The sequence below is a fragment of the Leucopleurus acutus genome (assembly GCF_964270905.1).
Source record: "Leucopleurus acutus genome assembly, chromosome: 1".
NCBI lineage: Eukaryota > Metazoa > Chordata > Mammalia > Artiodactyla > Delphinidae > Leucopleurus > Leucopleurus acutus.
In genome coordinates this window covers 179,668,724-179,686,175 of record NC_139142.1, presented here as the reverse complement: position 1 = coordinate 179,686,175, position 17,452 = coordinate 179,668,724, and the positions used below count along the sequence as shown (strand labels likewise).

The 17,452-nt window shown below is 41.8% G+C and overlaps 1 protein-coding gene across 5 annotated transcripts in view; it reads left to right on the top strand.

Annotated features, from left to right (window-relative positions):
- The window catches only part of SFMBT2 (Scm like with four mbt domains 2), a 210,735-nt gene that overhangs the window by 104,711 nt on the left and 88,572 nt on the right, over nucleotides 1–17,452 (top strand). For all 5 annotated transcript variants that reach the window (XM_082848830.1, XM_082848827.1, XM_082848829.1 and 2 more), the window contains one exon: nucleotides 484–581. In XM_082848830.1, coding sequence (XP_082704956.1) covers nucleotides 484–581 — 98 coding nt within the window. The remainder of the gene's footprint in view (nucleotides 1–483; nucleotides 582–17,452) is intronic.

Sequence of the window (17,452 nt, the reverse complement as noted above, 5' to 3'; positions counted from 1 at the left end):
TCCTGACTTAAACGCGGACTATTTTTAGCATATGAGAACTTGGAGATTTAGTGAAAAATAGGCTGTCATAACTGCCAACGCCAGACAAGAGTCTTTTCTAGTTTGGAAATTTATCAGATAATAAGTTCTTCATCCATGGATCTTACTTCCCAGGTGTTGGAATGGAATTCGGGGCAGTGGATGGATGAAGTGTGGTTAATGTGATTTATACTATTCAATTATGCCCAGAATGCATGCGTATATTCCCTGAAGAAGAGCCCTGTTAAGTTTATTCTTCATTTCTGATCGCAGAATCCCGAATTGCTATTTAATTTCAGGAAATCTCTCTAGCAGGTGGCCTTTTATGGCGGGCAGGGTGTGAATTCTTAGGATTGCTGCGCCTGCCAAGTTATTATGAAATCCTGAGAAGATAAAATCCGAGAAAGAACCACCCAGTAGAACATTTCAGCCCTTAAACTCTTATGTGATTTGCTGTTGATACAGAAATCTATCCTTTGAAGATGGACTCAGAGTGGAAATGTGCTCTGGAGAAATCCCTTATTGATGCTGCTAACTTTCCTCTTCCAATGGAAGTGTTTAAGGTAAGACGTAGATTCATAGCAGTTTTTCTCCTCTTTTCGAGAATAAACTGTGTAAAACGTTGCCCACATCAAATCATTTCCCACTATTTAAAAAGCTACCTTCTCGGCCGGTGTTCGTTTATAATGTTTAAAATGTTATCTGTTCCATTTTGCTCTGCTTTGTAATCCTCCCAAATACCCATGTTCCAAGATAATGCTTAAAATCTTTTATCAAGTAATTAATAAGGATATTATAAGGTAATTTGAATCTTAATAATTTTTTTTTCAGATTTACATTTTTTTTCTCCATCTTGTATTATTGTGGAAATCTCATTTTCACCCTCTCACTGCTTACCAAAGAAACAAAAGAAAATGGAACAAGTCTAATTTTGGTATTTGCTCAGTAAAGATGATAGAAAATGATGCTTCTCTTGATGGCTTGAGAAACTCATATGAGTATCTGTTGGATAGTAGGCCATCCTCTAATAGACAATGAAAGAAATGTACCACGACTGAAATAGATCACCTAGTTCTTAAAACTCTTAAAAATCATGCTTAAAATTTATATGATGTGTAGAATATTAAGTTCTGGGCAGGAGTGATCCCTCCAGCAAGAGGGACCCATAAAACGGTCTCTATTTGGAGCTCGAGTAGGTGGGAAACAGCTCTCCATGGACCGTTTTCTGGGAGACTTGTGGATGGGCTTGTGATGGGCTGATGTAAACCTGCTTTTCAGTTCCGAGCGGGCACATTTCTGCAGGGCCGTAGAAGTTTCATGTGGAAAATGAGATTAAAATGGTGTCTAGGTACCGCCTGCAGCAGGAGTGTGAGGCTCGGACTGGGGCGCTGGCTTCCTGGATTTTATTTACGAGGAAGTCCTCGCTCAGAACCTTAACCTAGCAGGGTGAATCACCGATACTCTTGTTCAGCACTTTTCTCATTGGCAACATTGGACTTAAGACCTCTTCTGAAAATAATTATTAAATTATTATTAGCAGTAATAATCACACTGATCATGCAACATTATCTTGGGCTTTTTTTTTTTTTTGCTAACTGACCAGATAACTTCTTTTTCCTCCTCCTTTCCTGCAAAAAATAAAATAAAATAAAAATTAAGAAAAATAGCATTTACTCGTCCGGGAACTGGCTCCACTGCCTCTTCGGAAGCCAGCCCACCACGCTTGTCACTCGTTTGACCTCTACAGCTGGTGTCCACTGTCTTTTCCCAGTGGCCTTGGTGATATGAAAAAAACACTTTTATTGAAGTAGAGTTGAGTTACAATGTTGTGTTAGTCTCAGGTGTGCAGCAAAGTGATTCAGTTATACATATATATATGTGTGTGTGTATTTATGTATTCTTTTTTAGATTCTTTTCCATTATAGGTCATTACAAGATACTGAGTATAGTTCTCTGTGCTATACAGTAGGGCCTTGTTGTTGTTTATCTATTAGATATGTAGTAGTGTGTATCTGTCAATCCCAAACTCCTAATTTATCCCTCCCCCACTTTCCCCTTTGGTAACCGTAAGTTTGTTTTTGATGCCTGTGAGTCTCTTTCTGTTTTGTAAATAAATTCGTTTGTATCACTTTTTTAGATTCCACATATAAGTGATATCATACGATATTTGTCTCTGTCTGACTTCCTTCACTTAGTATGATAGTCTCTAGGTCCATCCATGTTGCTGCAAATGGCATTTCATTCTTTTTTATGGCTGAGTAGTGTTGTGTGTGTGTATATACCACACCTTCTCTATCCATTCATCTCCTGATGGACAGTTAGGTTGCTTCCCTTAGTGATATTTTAAATGTGATCGTGTTCCTTGCCCTTGAGAAAATAAATTTTATTTCAAAATAAAGTATGAATATATTTATTTTGGAATATATTATACACATACATTTGAAATGTACACGTGAGGAGTTCACAGAGTGATATAGTGGAAATACAAATCCTCCCTGCCCCCCATCTAGACACGGGAAGTTGTGGGTCCATTAGCATCCCCCCACCTGACCTTTCCTAGCTGTGGGTAACCAGCTCCCTAACTTTGGTGTTAACCATTTCCTTGCCTCTCCTTGTAGTATTACTACCTATGTATGTTTTCCTTAATATTACACAACTTACTTTTGACAACATGAGAAACAAGACCAGCCCTGATTGTTTCAGGAGAGGGTGTTTTCCTGCTCTCCAGCGTGGAGGATGACTGGACAGTGCCTGGGTCCTAAGATGGCCTCACTTTCCCACAGAGTTTGCAGGGGAGTTGAGTAGGCACAGTCCTGAGCTAATCTTAGGGAATTAGTTGGGTCATCAGCCAAACTGTAGCTTGAACTCCAGGTAGCGGACCTCCCTTAGAAATGCGGACTGGTCTGCCTCCGGTTCTCAGAACAGGCCCAGCACAGCATTTCTGTGCAGTGACTTGAATGTTCTCTAATGCTCCAGGCAGCGGGACCTCGAGGGGTCCCTGGGACCTTGCTCAGAGTGTGGTCAGGACGAGCCAGGTGCCGTTAACAATCTGGGTCCAGCTTACGTTGGCATTTTGTCCTCAGCTTACAAAGATGATAAAACACGGCAAAGCATCTTAGTGCTGGCAGCCTGCTCTCCTCTCACCTCGCGTGACTGAAGGAATCCTGATTCTGTCCTCACGCTTCCCTGACAGTTGGGGTGTAGAATTCTAGGTCAGCTGTCACTTTTCTCAAGCATTTGGAGGTATTGCTCCATTTTTCCTTTTCTCCTTGGGCATCTTATATTCTCCTTTTCTCCACTGTTGTGAAATTTCACGATGATAGGCCTTTGCAGGTGTCTGTTTCCAGCCAGAACGCAGGGTACCCCGGGTGTCTGCAACTCATACCTTTAATTTTGGGGATGCTTCTTCTAAAATGACGCCTTCCACCTCTCTTTTCTCTGTTGTCTTCTTCATCTGTGACCAAGTGGTAGTCCTGGGCTGGCTATGTAACTTCTTCTTCTTCTTTTCATTTCAGGTTTTCATTGTCTCCTCTGTTTCTGCTCTACTGTCAGAGGTTTTCTCCACTCATTTGTGCTGTTGGGTTTTTGTGAGCACTTGTCTGGCGCTTTTTCTCTGAATGCTGCTCTGTTTATGGCCTCCTCTTCTTGCAGCCTGGAAGCATGCCTTTATCTTGTTGGAAGTATTGATTTTTTAAAGTTTTCTTCTCCCAGAGTAGTTTGTTTCCTCCATGTTGCTTTTAGTTTCTGACTTTCTTGCTAGAGGCTTTCCTTGGAGATCTGAGAATCCTTGACTGTGCGCTCTTCGGTAGGAGGGAGACTGGAAAGCTGAGGGCAGGACTGGTCCATGTAGGGGACCTTCTTTGTGTGGAGCCTACTTCTTCCTATGATGGTTTTTCCTCTTTAGGTGATTTCCAAGGAGGAGAATTTCAACTTCCCACCTGGGGTTCAAGGTCGAGCGGCCCGCATTCTAGGAACTGAGTGGCAAGAAGAGAGCCTGGGGTTTCCGTGCTGAGTTTGTATTTTCCTGTATCCACAGACCAGGGACCACCTGCTTCATCCTCTTCTGAGGAAACTGGAGGGCCACTGGTCTGTAGAGTCAGGGAGGAGAGAATACCTGGGGTCCAACTGCTTCCTAGACAACTCCCCACGCATCTTATTCTATCACCTCCCACTCGCCCCCAGTTTCATACATACCTGCTGTTACCGGTTTCTGAGTCTCCTGAAGGTCCTGCCCTGTTCATTAGGCTGGGTCTCAGCTTTTCTGTAGGAGGCTTGGGACTTGGCTCTGTTGAATATGTTAAATTAGTTGCTTCTTGTTCACCTGCGTTTTAGCTTCTGTTTAGTTTCCGTTCAAGGGGCTTTGCGTCTTTAAAATTCTTTACTGTAATTTTGGTTAGAGTTTAGGAAGAGGTGAAATTAATGTGTGTTTTTAGTCAGACGTCTTCGTGTGGGACTCCCCTTTTTAAAGTCTTGTAGCTTGGACTGTAGGGTAAACTCCCACATCTTTCATTCAATGAAACATAACTCCTTGGCTATAGTCATACTCAGTAAATATTTCTCAAATATACGATGAATTATTGAATGGACAAATGCATTTAACTCACCAATTTGAAATACTTTGAGTTAATGTAGTTACAGATTAATTGGATATGCACTTCTTATTTAGAACTATGAATACTAAGAGTCAAAATATATAAACATTAATAATCCTCATATATTTTAAACTAATAATTAAGTAACTCAGTAAATGTTTATTGAGCAGTTACTCTCTACATAATTCTCTTGACCCGATTCCAGGGTTTCATAATTGTTTATATTTTCCTCTGAAGTATAGTTGCCTCCTTCCCTCACTTTAATGTTTTTCTGTTAGAAATCAGACTACTATTTTTATGGAGTACATGAGAATTCTCCCTGTCCTCAATATTTTGTTTATAATTAATGGTTGCTTTTTAAAAAATATTTTATTTTATATTGGAGTTTAGTTGGTTAACAATATTGTGTTAGTTTCAGGTGTACAGCAGAGTGATTCAGTTATACACACACATGTATTCTTTCTCAAATTCTTTTCCCATTTAGATTATTACAGAATATTGAGCAGAGTTCCCTGTGCTGTACAGTAGTTGCTTTTAAGAGTAGATACTGAATATTTTCTATTTTTCACAGGGCCTGCAGGATGTATGGAGTGGGCAATTAATACATAAAAATCAGCTGAATTGAAAATTCTGTGTTCTTAGAGCTTGTGAGACGCTTTTACAAATGTTTTCTTTTATTTCAATTTGACAGAAAAGAAAGGGGCAATTTTCTGAACCAGACTTTGTATGGAGGGAATATTTATACACTTAATTTTGAAATCCTGAGAACAACCACTATTAGTTTCCTAAGGCCGTTGTAATAACGTACCACAAACTGGATAGCTGGAAACAAGGGAAATTTATTCTGTCATGGTTTTGGAGGCTAGAGGTAAACATCGAGGTGTGAGCGGGGCCGCGCTCCCTCTGAAGGCTTTGAGGGAGACATTGTCCCGTGAGTCTGTTCTCACTTCTGCAGAGGGTTGCCTGCAGTCCTTACCATTTCTTGGGTGTGACAGCAGACCTCCAATCTCTGCCTCTGTCCCCACATGGCCTTCTCTCTACGTGTCTGTCCAAATTTCCCCCTTAGGGACACTGGTCGTTTGATTTGGGCCTGTGCTAAGGCAGTGTGACCGCAGCTTAACTTGAGCGCATCTGCAGAGTCCCTGTTTCCAAATCAGGTCACATTCGCAGGTTCTGGGTGGATATGCCTTTTTTTTAGGGGTTGCTGTTCCACCCAGTACAACCGCATTTCATGGATGTACAGTAATTTAAGAAACCACATAGTAATATTCTCTACCAAGTAATTCCACTTAAATGGAGGTAATTAAGTTCAGAAGCATTGCACGGGGCCATGGGATAAGGTTCAAGCTCTCTTAACAGTAGCTTCATTTTAATCAAAATGAGAGATTTGTTGTCCTTAATTTGAGAGAACACTTTAAGTGACTTTTGGTTGCCATATTTTACTGAGAATTCTGACTTCCCTATTTGGAAAATGCAGGTAAATTTCAAAGCATATATTTAGAAGAAAAATAAGTAATTAATGAAATGAGTGCCAAAAAAAGGGGAAGGGATTAAAAAATATTTTTTGTTATTGAAACATGAATAATGAACCTTTTTTTCTTGTAAACCAGTCTCATTATTTAGAGACCCAGTAGACTTGCTGAGAATAATCCATATATCAATGCTAATTTATTTGAGAAAAATATTTAGTATATATTCCTGCACTGCAAATCGGCAAGGTCTCTCACTAGCTTTCTTTTTTACTTATTATATTACCTTTGCAAGCCATCACATGATTAACTTATGACACATCCCACCGTCAAATAAAGTGAAATGCCCCAATTTCAATAAAAGCTTTTTACTTTGTCTTCACAAAGGACTACTAGGGTGGGTTTCTCTCAGAGTTTGTTTCTGTCATGAAATGAAGTTAATACAGGGCTAATCCAGTTTTTTGGCCAGGGATTTTTATACTGCTTCAGTTCTAATTCACTAAGTATTTACTACAATATAAGGAGTAGATTTGAGGTAATTTAGTTTTAAAAATAGGGCCAAGGGAGACTAGACAATCAGAGTCTAACTATAATGAATGTAGTATTTCATGTGCGAGGCGCTCATAAGCCTTTTATAATTACTGCTACTTTTCATTTTCTGCTGTTCTTGTAAATTGTAATCTTCATTTGTGACCCCTCTTGTTTGCAAATGTTAAGTTATAGAAGTTTCACTGACAACTCCTATATACATCAAAAAGACCTGCATATAAGAAACAGCAGTTCCTAATTTGCCAGGTAATTGAAATACAGTACTTTCCCCTTAGAGGAATACAGATGTTCAGTCCAGGGAAAGCGGGGGCTTTTCAGTGCACCTCATTTGTGACTACACCTTGTAATTGCAAGGAAAGAACATTATTTGAAATGTCACTAAAAGCGTCCTTCATTTTTACCCCTTAAAAAAGTGAAGTTGTTTGAATTTTTGTTTCATTCTTTCTGTTAACAAAATATTTAAAACCTTTGGTGTTTGAAATACCAAAGAAGCTATTTAGAGATTTGCAGAAGAGTCGAAGGAACTCTAAATAAAGCATTGAGCTGGGGCCATAAACCTTGCATGCCTTCTATGTCGGGGTCCCTAGATCTGCCGCCAGGTTTGGTAATTCACTAAGACTCAAGGTTGTTATAATCACGGTTACAGTTTATTATAGTGAAAGACAGATGGCAAAATCAGCAAAGGGAAAAGTTTCATGGGGTGAATTCTGGAAACCCACACACACGCTTCCAAGAGTGGTCTCCCAGAGAAGTTGCCCAAGGCAACTTCTTAATTCCTCCCATAGCGTGTTGGGCCAACATGTGCTAGGGATGCTCATGAGAGACTCACTGCCCAGGGCTGTCACGGGGGGCCAGCTGTGTGGGTACCCATCTTGCCCAGCACGTACCCGTCTTCCAGACTCCCAGAGGAAAATGGGGCGGGGGTGGTCAGTATAAACCATATGGTTGGTACAAACCATGTAGGCACAGTAGACCACTCTTACATTTAGGGAAGATTTCATGTCATTGTCGGGTTCAGTTTATCAGCTGTGTCCCCATAGGCCAGCCAAGACCTGATCCTGGAAGCAGACCTTTCTCGGGCCTGCAGTCTCAGGCCTGCTACATGTGTTGGTTCTTCTCTTCACACCTCCATTCCGTCCCTTCACACAGTCTGTTGGCTCTACTTTCAAATTCCATCCGGAGTTCAATTACCCTTCACTTTGTCCATCACCACTACCCTAGTGTAGGCTGTCATCCTCCCTGGACTCTTGCATTCATTTCAGAATTTATTTCTGGGCGTGTTACTCACTGCCCCTCTACAGTTTGTTCTTCCAAGAGCAGCCAGACAGATTCTTTTAAAACAAAATTCAGGTCATGTCACTCCATTGCTTATGTGGCTTCTGATCTGACTCCGGTGTGATGTGCCCTCTGAGCCGCTTTGCTGCGCGAGGTTCTCATACGCTCTGCTCCACCCGCCGGCTTCCTGCCGTCCGTCCAACACACTAAGTCCTCAGGCCTTTGCAGTGACGCTGCCTAAAAAGTGGTCCCTCTGGCCAATGCCTCCCTCTGGCCAATGCCTTCTTCCCTCTCTTGAAGTCTCTGCTTAAAATTTAAAAAAGCACCCTCACCTCCGTCTCCCCACAGCCTGCTTGGCATTTATCCGCCCACATAGTCTGCATCAGTTTGCTTTCTCTGCGTCTGGTCTGTTTCTTCTTCCTGGAAGGTACCCTCCGTGAAAGGAGATTGTTTATTTTCATGACTGCGCCACCGGGTGCCTTGAACAGTACAGCCCGTCTTAAGCACTCAATACCCATTCTTGAGTAGGTTAGTGAAAAACTAAGTACAGATCTCAACTTAGAAAGTTAAAGGCTCAGGAGAGGTCGTCAGTACAGCTTGAATGAAGTAAGTCCCCGCGAGCGGTTCCGAATAACAGGGATGACTTTGTACAGAGAGGAAGCAAAGGGCTTGATGGGTCCTGTTGGCGGGTTCAGTACCAAACTGGTACTTTCATGATCAGCTAAAAATACTCCAGGTCAGTTCTTGGCTAAGTGGAGGAAATAGTTGAGAGCACCGAGAAGAAGATTAGGGATGAATTGAAATTAAGAAAACAGCTCAGCATAACACCCCCCACGTCCTATGACACCATTGCAGGTGAGCTTACAGGGCCAATGTTTGCTTCTTGCTGGATGTGATCACAGAGTAGAGGGAATATTGCCTCCTGTATGTTGCCTGTGGGTTTTTTCTTTTCAAAGCATCTGGCCCTATGATCTCTCAGGGTCTTGACAATAACGTAGTGTCAGGTGCTACGGTGTATGGTGTATGTATTGTTTCCTCTTTAAACACATAGATCAGTGGACACACAAGGAGCTTAAAGAACACCCTGGGGGGAACGTGTTAGTTTAGGGACAGACTTGGCCATAAATGACAGGCTTCTGCCTTATGCTCCGTCTGTTTTCCACTGCTGTGCATGCCTTCCTAATATCACACGCGATTCCTCTGATATGATTGTAGCTGTGAACGGATGGGATGCGGTTGGACGGTGATGACGTGATGCTTCCGGGTTATTTCCGTTTCATTGGAGGCTGAGGAGAGATGTAATTTTCAGTGAGACATGTACACCCACGATACTAGCTATGTTCCCTTCCATTGTTGCCTTCCTGACCAATTCCCCATCAATATCTGTGGCCAAGGTGGAGGCTGTAGGGAGTCGAGGTTATGATAACTCAGGCTTTTACTTCATCAGGACTCACAGCAGGTAAAAAGTGTACCTGGTCCAGTACTTGGATAAAATACCCAGGCTCCTTTGACTTGGGTAGCGGTTGAATGGATCCAGAGTTGTGTATCTATAACTGATACGCATTAAAAGTGCCCTTGACATCTGTAAATAAAGGGCTTCCACTAATGGCAAAGCAGTGAGTTAAATTCAGCTTGCTTTGGTCTCAAGTGATTCCTGTCTCACTTGCTTCATTCCTTCTTGCTTTCCCCATAAGTCATGTTTAATAAACAGAAGGAAGGGGCCGCTGAGAAAAGGCTAATTGAGAAAAAAAGATGCTACATGTGACCATTATTATATTTTTACATAAACACATAAGGAAAGGCATTCCATGCACATATTTCTTCTCTGTTGAGAGTGTTCAGGCTGTGCTCATAATACACGGAACAGTCCACATCTGTTATTTCTTTAGCTCTTTTCAGCTTTGAATTATGTATCTGTTGGTGCATTTGTAGATTCAGCCTTTAGGAGAAAACTCCTTGTCTATTTTCGCATCTGAGACCTAGGTTATAGGCCAGAGAGAAAAGGTTAAGAGTGAAAAGCTTTCCTTTCTCATTCCATCTGGTCCAGCCAAATGAATTAGTCATCTGGTCCAGCCAAAGGGGTAAGAAAGGGTGTGAGCCGCTGTTACCATAGATTGTCAGGTTGCGGTTTCCATGGTGACCGACTTTTGCTCTCTTTTGGTAGCTAAATACAGCAGCAATACAAAACTCGTAGCTGAGTTTGGCCTTCAGGTATTAGGATCCTTGGATTCTTCCAGAATTTGCTTGAGGCCACCTATGTAGGGCCAGAACTTAATTTCTTGAGCATGACACTCCCTGTCCCACCTGGCAGGGTGTCTGATACCAAATAATTTAGCCGTAAGTGTTTGTGTGACTCTTGGCTGCTATTTCCTTCTCACCAACTGAAACCCCAGTGGTTCTTTGAAAGAGAGTCTGTCTTAGACAGTAGGTCATGTTGTGACTGGACGGGTGGCTCGACCCCTGTATCCTGCTGGTGTTGCTGACCTGACTTCTGAGTTTCTGCCCAGCAGCTGGTCCCAGGCTGGCTTACCTCCAGCTCTGGCCCCGAACACCCAGACCTGGGAGCTTGCCCTCTGCCATTCCCTCGTTTGTCCTTCTCATCTCTTTAAAGACTTGGAGAGGTTTGTTAAAGTCTCTCGGGGATGGTGAATCGCAGAGATGTTCAGTTTGTGTCATGCCCATCCTTTGCCACTTTCAGAAACCAGAGGAGGGGCTTGTTTGTGTTATTTTTCATGTGCTCTGGGTTCTTGAACTGCAGCCCACGCATTACGTTAACTCAGAAAGCGCCACGGGGACATCATGTTTTTATGCATGTTGGAAAAAATCTGGTGAGACCTGCTAAAGAGGGCAACTTTGGTCCAACAGTAAAGGTAACGATGAAAATCGCAAAGGCCAGATGTATAAAGAGTTCACTCAACAATGGCTTGATTTCAGGGCCCCCTACACTGCTGCCTGCATCTGCCAGATAGCGACTTGCTTTTAATTCTAAACACTAAGAATTTAAAAATACAGTCCACCTTAGTTATCTGAGCTGAGAGTTATCCTTCGCAAATGGCTTCTGTTGGCCCCTGATTATCCCGGCTCTCTCCAGTTCCTGGGTTTCAGGGAAAGCAAGATAATATTTGCATGAACTTCACGTCATGGGATACGAGGAGGGGACATCGATCTCTTATTTATGAAGCAGATGCATTTCAAAGTGATTGTCATAGCATATTTTAATTTCTTCTAGATTTTCCATGCTACTCGCCATTAGTTAGAATAATTAAGAATTGATCATAATTCTTTTTTCTGTGGATGATTTGATAATAAGTGATAGTATAGTTGTATGGAGACAGGGTTTTCTTTCCCCTCAAAACACAGACAGATTATTTTTTTTTTGTAGGTTAGGTCTTACTTTTTTTTTTTTAAGATTTTTTTTTTTTTTGATGTGGACCATTTTTTTTTTGTCTTTATTTTTTGTTACAATATCACTTCTGTTTTATGTTTTGGTATTTTGGCCACGAGGCATGTGGGATCTTAGCTCCCTGACCAGGGATTGAATATGCACCCCCTGCATTGGAAGGCGAAGTCCTAACCACTGGACTGCCAGGGAGGTCCCCTAGGTCGTACTTTTAATCTCCATCTTTTCTTTCATGGATAAGCAGTTGTAAATTGCAGGATCTCAAGTAGGCAGATGGATGTAAAGAGAAGTTTAAGTTCATTCTGTCTGCAGAGGTTTAAAATCTAACAGAAAATGAGGACCACATATGATGGGGCCCCAGCTACTGAACCTTCCGCATATTCCCTCCTGCCTGAGAAAGGCCCCCTGGTGCAGAGGTTTGTGTGAGCTGCAGGTGTAAATGAAAGTGTGGGAATCCTTCCGTCCTGCGAGTTCTCTCTTTCCTTCCGTGGGCAGCCAGTGTACAATGAATTTCCGCGTCAATGGCACAAAGTCAAGGATAAGGTGAAACTCTGCCCCCTGTTTCTTCTCCAGCTCCATTTATAACCAGAAGAACCCACATAAACAAATCAGATAACCTTTTTTTTTTAAAACTGAAATTTTTATTGAGATAATTGTACATTCACATGCAGTCGTAAGACATAATACAGAGAGACCCCATATACCTACTCTTCACCCAGTTTTCCCCAATGGTGACATCTTGGAAAAAAAACACAGTTTTGCAGCCAGGATATTGACATTGATACAATCCATGATCTTACTCAGATGGCCCCAGTTTTACATGTGTTCATTTGTGTGTGTGTACTTTTTAAAAATTTTTTATTTTATTTTATTAAAAAATTTTTTTGAAGTATGGTTGATTTAAAGTGTTTCAGGTGTACAGCAAAGTGATTCAGTTATACATATATATTCTTTTTCAGAGTCTTTTCCGTTATAAGTTATCACAAGATATTGAATATGGTTCCCTGTGCTGTACAGTAGGTCCTTGTTGTTTACCTGTTTTATATACAGTAGCGTGTATATGTTAATCCCAAACTCCTAATTTATCCCTCCCCCCTTTCCCCTTTGGTAACCGTAAGTTTGTTATCTATGTCTGTGAGTCTGTTTCAACAAATCATATAAACTTTTACATGAATAGATAATGTTCTGTGTTTAACATTAAATAAAAGGAATGGATGAGTTTAGAATAGTAGAAACCTGACTTAAAGCCCCCCCCCCCCCCCCAGTATTTAAGAACATGTCATGCTTGGAGTCGGTGGAGAGATTTCCAAATTCCAACAGAATTACTTTTTGCCTAATTATCTTGATTGTGCTCAGAGTAAGCACAAGCATACATGGCACACGTAACGCGCCTTTGCAAAGGAATTTGGAACATTTGATCACTTCCCTTGTGGTTTTGTACAAGTTAGTCCACTTGCTGGACCTTGGTTGTTTCTGAGCTTCCAGGGCTCCTGGGAGACTTCAGGTCCGTCAGCCAGGGGGGTGGTGAGCAGGGCGTGGCTGACGCATCACAATTCCTCGTTCTCCTGTAGTAAGTTACACACCTTTGGGATATCTTTGGAATATACAGTATATTAACGTGCTCAGACCCTTCAGGATAGCGTACAGAATAAAAACGCAAATAAAGCCGTGAAGACTTCACCTGGACGTCCACATCATCCTCCAGTGGAAAGTCATTGCAGCGATGTCGACCGTCGCTTCAGTTGTTGAGCCCAGACAGGACAGAAGAAATGGTACCAGCCACTCCCCACACTTAATCTCATTATCCTCACGATAACCCAACATGCAGGTATTATTAGTCTTCCTGTAACTTGAGGAAAATAATCTGTCCTACCTCACACAGAGCCTATGGTGGAAGCAGGACCTAAATGCAAATCTTAACCGACTTTAGGCTTAACTGTATCTAAATCAGTGGTTCTCAACGGGGGAGGATCTGGTAGTTCTCTCAGTGTCTGGGGGCATTTTGATGATGACACAGAACTGGGAGAGATGCTACTGGCATCTGTGGGTAGAAGCTGGAGATGGACGGAACATCCTATGTGCACAGGACAGCCCCTACTAACAAGGCATCAGTTGCCCTAGGATGCCAGCAGTGCCCAGGTGGAGAAACCCTGGCTAGAGACTGGGTGCTTTTCTTACCAGGAGGTAGGTTGACCCATGGAAGGCAAGGGCAGCCGGGATTTGAGGACGATGCCTGAGATTTTCACTGTTCTTAGATCTGTGCCAGGCTGGCTGGCAGTTGGCACTTTCCCATTGGGAATCTTCTCCACCTGTGGCAGAAAGAACACAGATGGACGTAAGCCCCTGTGTTTCAGTAGCTCCTGCTGTGTCCAGAAAGGGCAGGACACAGAGTCAGCCTTGCCCATCACTGACTCTTCATTCTCCCTCTGAAAGCTGGATTCCACATGCGGGGAGACAGTTCAGGGCCATTGGCCTTGTTTCCATGACAACAGTTGAGTTGCATTGAGGGCTCTCAGTAGAAGGGAACACCCAGCAATAATTTTGTCAACGGCATCTGGCAGTGGGGTGTGAGGCTGGGGAAAAGCTAACCCCCAGAGCCCCGACTGTGTTTTTCTTTAGCCCACAGCCCTCAGGCTGGACACGTGTGGAGATACCCTAGCTCATTAGGAGAGAAGTAACTAAGCTTAAGAACAGACAGTGTAATCACTGTTTACCTGTACCCACAGCGTAGGCTCAGTTTTTTTCTCATAGTGGTGCTGTAAGTAAGGTTGAATTTCTTGCCACTTACAATGCTTTTATGGTGCATAAGTATTAATGAAAGGCATCCTCATTGCCCCTGGTTTTTTTTGTTTTTTTTTTTTGCGGTACGCGGGCCTCTCACTGTTGTGGCCTCTCCCATTGTGGAGCACAGGCTCCGGACGCGCAGGCTCGGCGGCCATGGCTCACGGGCTCAGCCGCTCCGCGGCATGTGGGATCTTCCCGGACCGGGGCACGAACCCGTGTCCCCTGCATCGGCAGGCGGACTCTCAACCACTGCGGCACCAGGGAAGCCCTGCCCCTGTTGTTTTAAAACAACCAGTGTACCAGTTTTTGGACTTACTGTGGAAATAGTCCTGCTATAATCGCCTGTTATGAATTCTTGTGGTTCAGGTTGAAGTATAGAGTACTACATTTTCTCATGACTATTTTTTACCTTGATTGAATGCAGGACTAGTTGATAAAATTGCTGTTTACAGCTGTAAGTAAAAAAATGGAAACGCTTATTAGTGTTCAGCTTATAGATGTTTTATTACCTTTTTGTTATAAATATTTCATTGGCTGAGTTTAATTCAGTGCAATGGAATTGAAATATAATAATGCTATTGATTTAATAAATGCTGGCATCCTAATGTACATTTTTAGATGAAACTAATATAATGAGGGTAATTATCTAATGAACATGTGAGCACTAGCTCTTTCGTAAAACAAAAAGAGGAACAGTATGATGAACTGCATTGGATTTTTTTTTTAGCGTAACATAGCATGCTGATATGAATAAAGGAATTAAAGCCTAGGTCATTATATATTGATTTGAATGTAGTACTAAGTAAAACCTTCTTCTGACTTTTCTGAAGCCTGTTCTTGGAAATTATGCAAATTAATTGAAGCCTTTGAAAAGACGCCTATGCAATGTTTGAGGTCCCTACGGACCCAAAACTGGCATGTTGCAACTGAAAAAATTATATGGTGCAGTGTTTTTGTGTATGATGCACTCAAAAATTTTAGTACTTAAAAAAAATGTGGAGGGGTGTTGAATTGCATTATCAGTTTTTTTGTCCATTTTTTTTCATATCAACATAAGCAAAAAGAAAGAACCGGCGGATTAAAGATTGAGGATCAGATGGCCACCATTAAGGAAATTCCTGGAGCATTTGCTTGTGGAACTCAGGCTGTAAGAATTAGGTTTCTGCACAGGAAATGAGGCACTGCTTTTCTTACATGAAAATCCTCACCAAGTGCATTTTAATTGTGTTGTGTTAATTAGTTTGAACTCCCTCTCCCCTGTGCCACATTCTTCATATTTTTATGTCGTGTGGGGTGTATTTATCCAATGAAGCAGGGCTGGCAAGAAGCATCAGCTGTCTTGGGAGTCTGTGATCAGCACATACTAAATCGTAAGACCGTAATTGGCAATGCTTCCAGCCTCTAAAGTAGACGGAGAGCAGTGGGTTAAGATCCAGGAGGCATTTGAGAGATGAGTTGAACCTAAGATGATCGAATGTTCTTTCTTTTTCCTTGTCTTTTGTCTCTCAATTAGTAATACCTTCTCCTCCTTCCATAGATTAATACTCTGTCACTTATCTGTTTCATAGAGAACCTCAGTATTTACCCTGAAGCTTCGTCATTCTGCCAATGACCAATATTAAGGCAGCTCTGTACAGTAGTGTTTCTTAAATAGCGCTGCTTGATTCTTCCAGAGTCAGGTTGTGCTTTCTTCCCAGGGCTGGTAGTCCCTTCAGAGGCGCTTAGGGGACCAGTGAGTACCTGGGGATGCTCTGAGGTTGTCTGATGTCCTCTGTCTCACATGTGAAATAAAGTGGGACACCAGCCAAACTGTAAAGGCAGAACAACCAGGTATGTTGTGTTTTGTCCAGACTTCTTTTGCCAGCGTTGTACATGTATTGATCACATCTCTGTCATTTTCTACTAAATTTCAAGCTTCTCGATGTCGGGAACCACATCCTCCTCTTTTTTTTCTTCATTCAGTACACAGGTTAGTGCTTAACATAGAGTATTGAAAAATACCACTGGCAGGTTTTATTTGAGTCCCCAGAGACTCATGGGGACTTTGCAGCTGGGGACGTTTACTAGATGAACCACATTTATCAGGTAAACCTGTCTGGGTTAACACTGATAATGTTATGAGAGATAGGTATCGATGATGGATAACTTGTAGAGCATCCCAGGCATTTACTGGACACATTTTTTAAATCTTTGTGGCTTAAAGAACACGAAAGCAGTTAGTAAAAATATAATGGTTCATTGTTGATAAAGACTGATTGACTTTATATATAAACATTGGGAGGTAATTTTAGTGTCAAAATTTTCTCTCTGACGGTTTTTTCATAAACCATTGAAAAGTGCTGTGAATTGACAGCAGAAATTGGAGGTTTTCAGTAAGTGGTCGGTATTAATAGCTATCACTTTTTAACTTGGCAATATCTGTCTTTGAGAGCATCTTAGGAGCTCATAGGTTATAAGGGTTTTGTTTGTTTGTTTGTTTACCATTAGCAATAAAAAACGCAAAGATCCATTTTGGCCTTTGCTTCCTGGTCTGGGCCATAACCTGATAACTAATCACACACAACTAGGTAATCTGATGGCTAGATCATGTACTTAGCGTCAGACCACATGGATTTGAGTCCTGGCTCCTCCTTTTAGCTGTGTGTTCTTGCTTAGGTAACTTAACTTCTCTGTGCCTTAGTTTCCTCTCTAAGATGGATCCTACCCCATAGTCTGTTGTGAGGGGAAAATAATAATACAAGGAAAGTGCTCACAAGTATTTACAGTGTGTTCATTGCTGTTACTCTTTCTCCCGGCTTGAATATTATAAACCAAACCAAGCTACTCTCAGTGCAGTCAGTGTATCTTAGTAGGAGTGAGTGAAAGCTCCGTGGGGTCAGGAGAGAAGAAAGCTGATGAAATTCGTGTGGATTACGGAAGTTGATGTGTATATAATCTCTTTTACATTGTCATTCGACTGAAAATAAGGTTCCCTGAAGAGTAATTGTTAAGGTAGGCTAGAAGACAGCCCTCCAATAAAATGAATGGTATTTTTACTTCTGATCAATTTAAAACTACTTCAGGGCAAAAATAAAATGTGTAGCCATGAATGTAGATGGGAATGACATTGCCAGCCTGTCTTAAGGAGTTTTTCTGTAAACAGTTTAACGGGACTCCAGTTCGTTTGAATAAACAGTATTGCGTGAATGTGACAGGCACGTTTGTAAATGTCCTGAGGATTTACTGCTTACTCCTGATCTCAGGAATAACATCATTCTTGATCCAATAATTTAGAGGTGTGAAGGATTCTCTAGAGCTTTGCAAAGGCCAGAATGTATCTTTCAACCCACAGTGAATTTCCCATTATCTCTCAGTAGATAATCGGT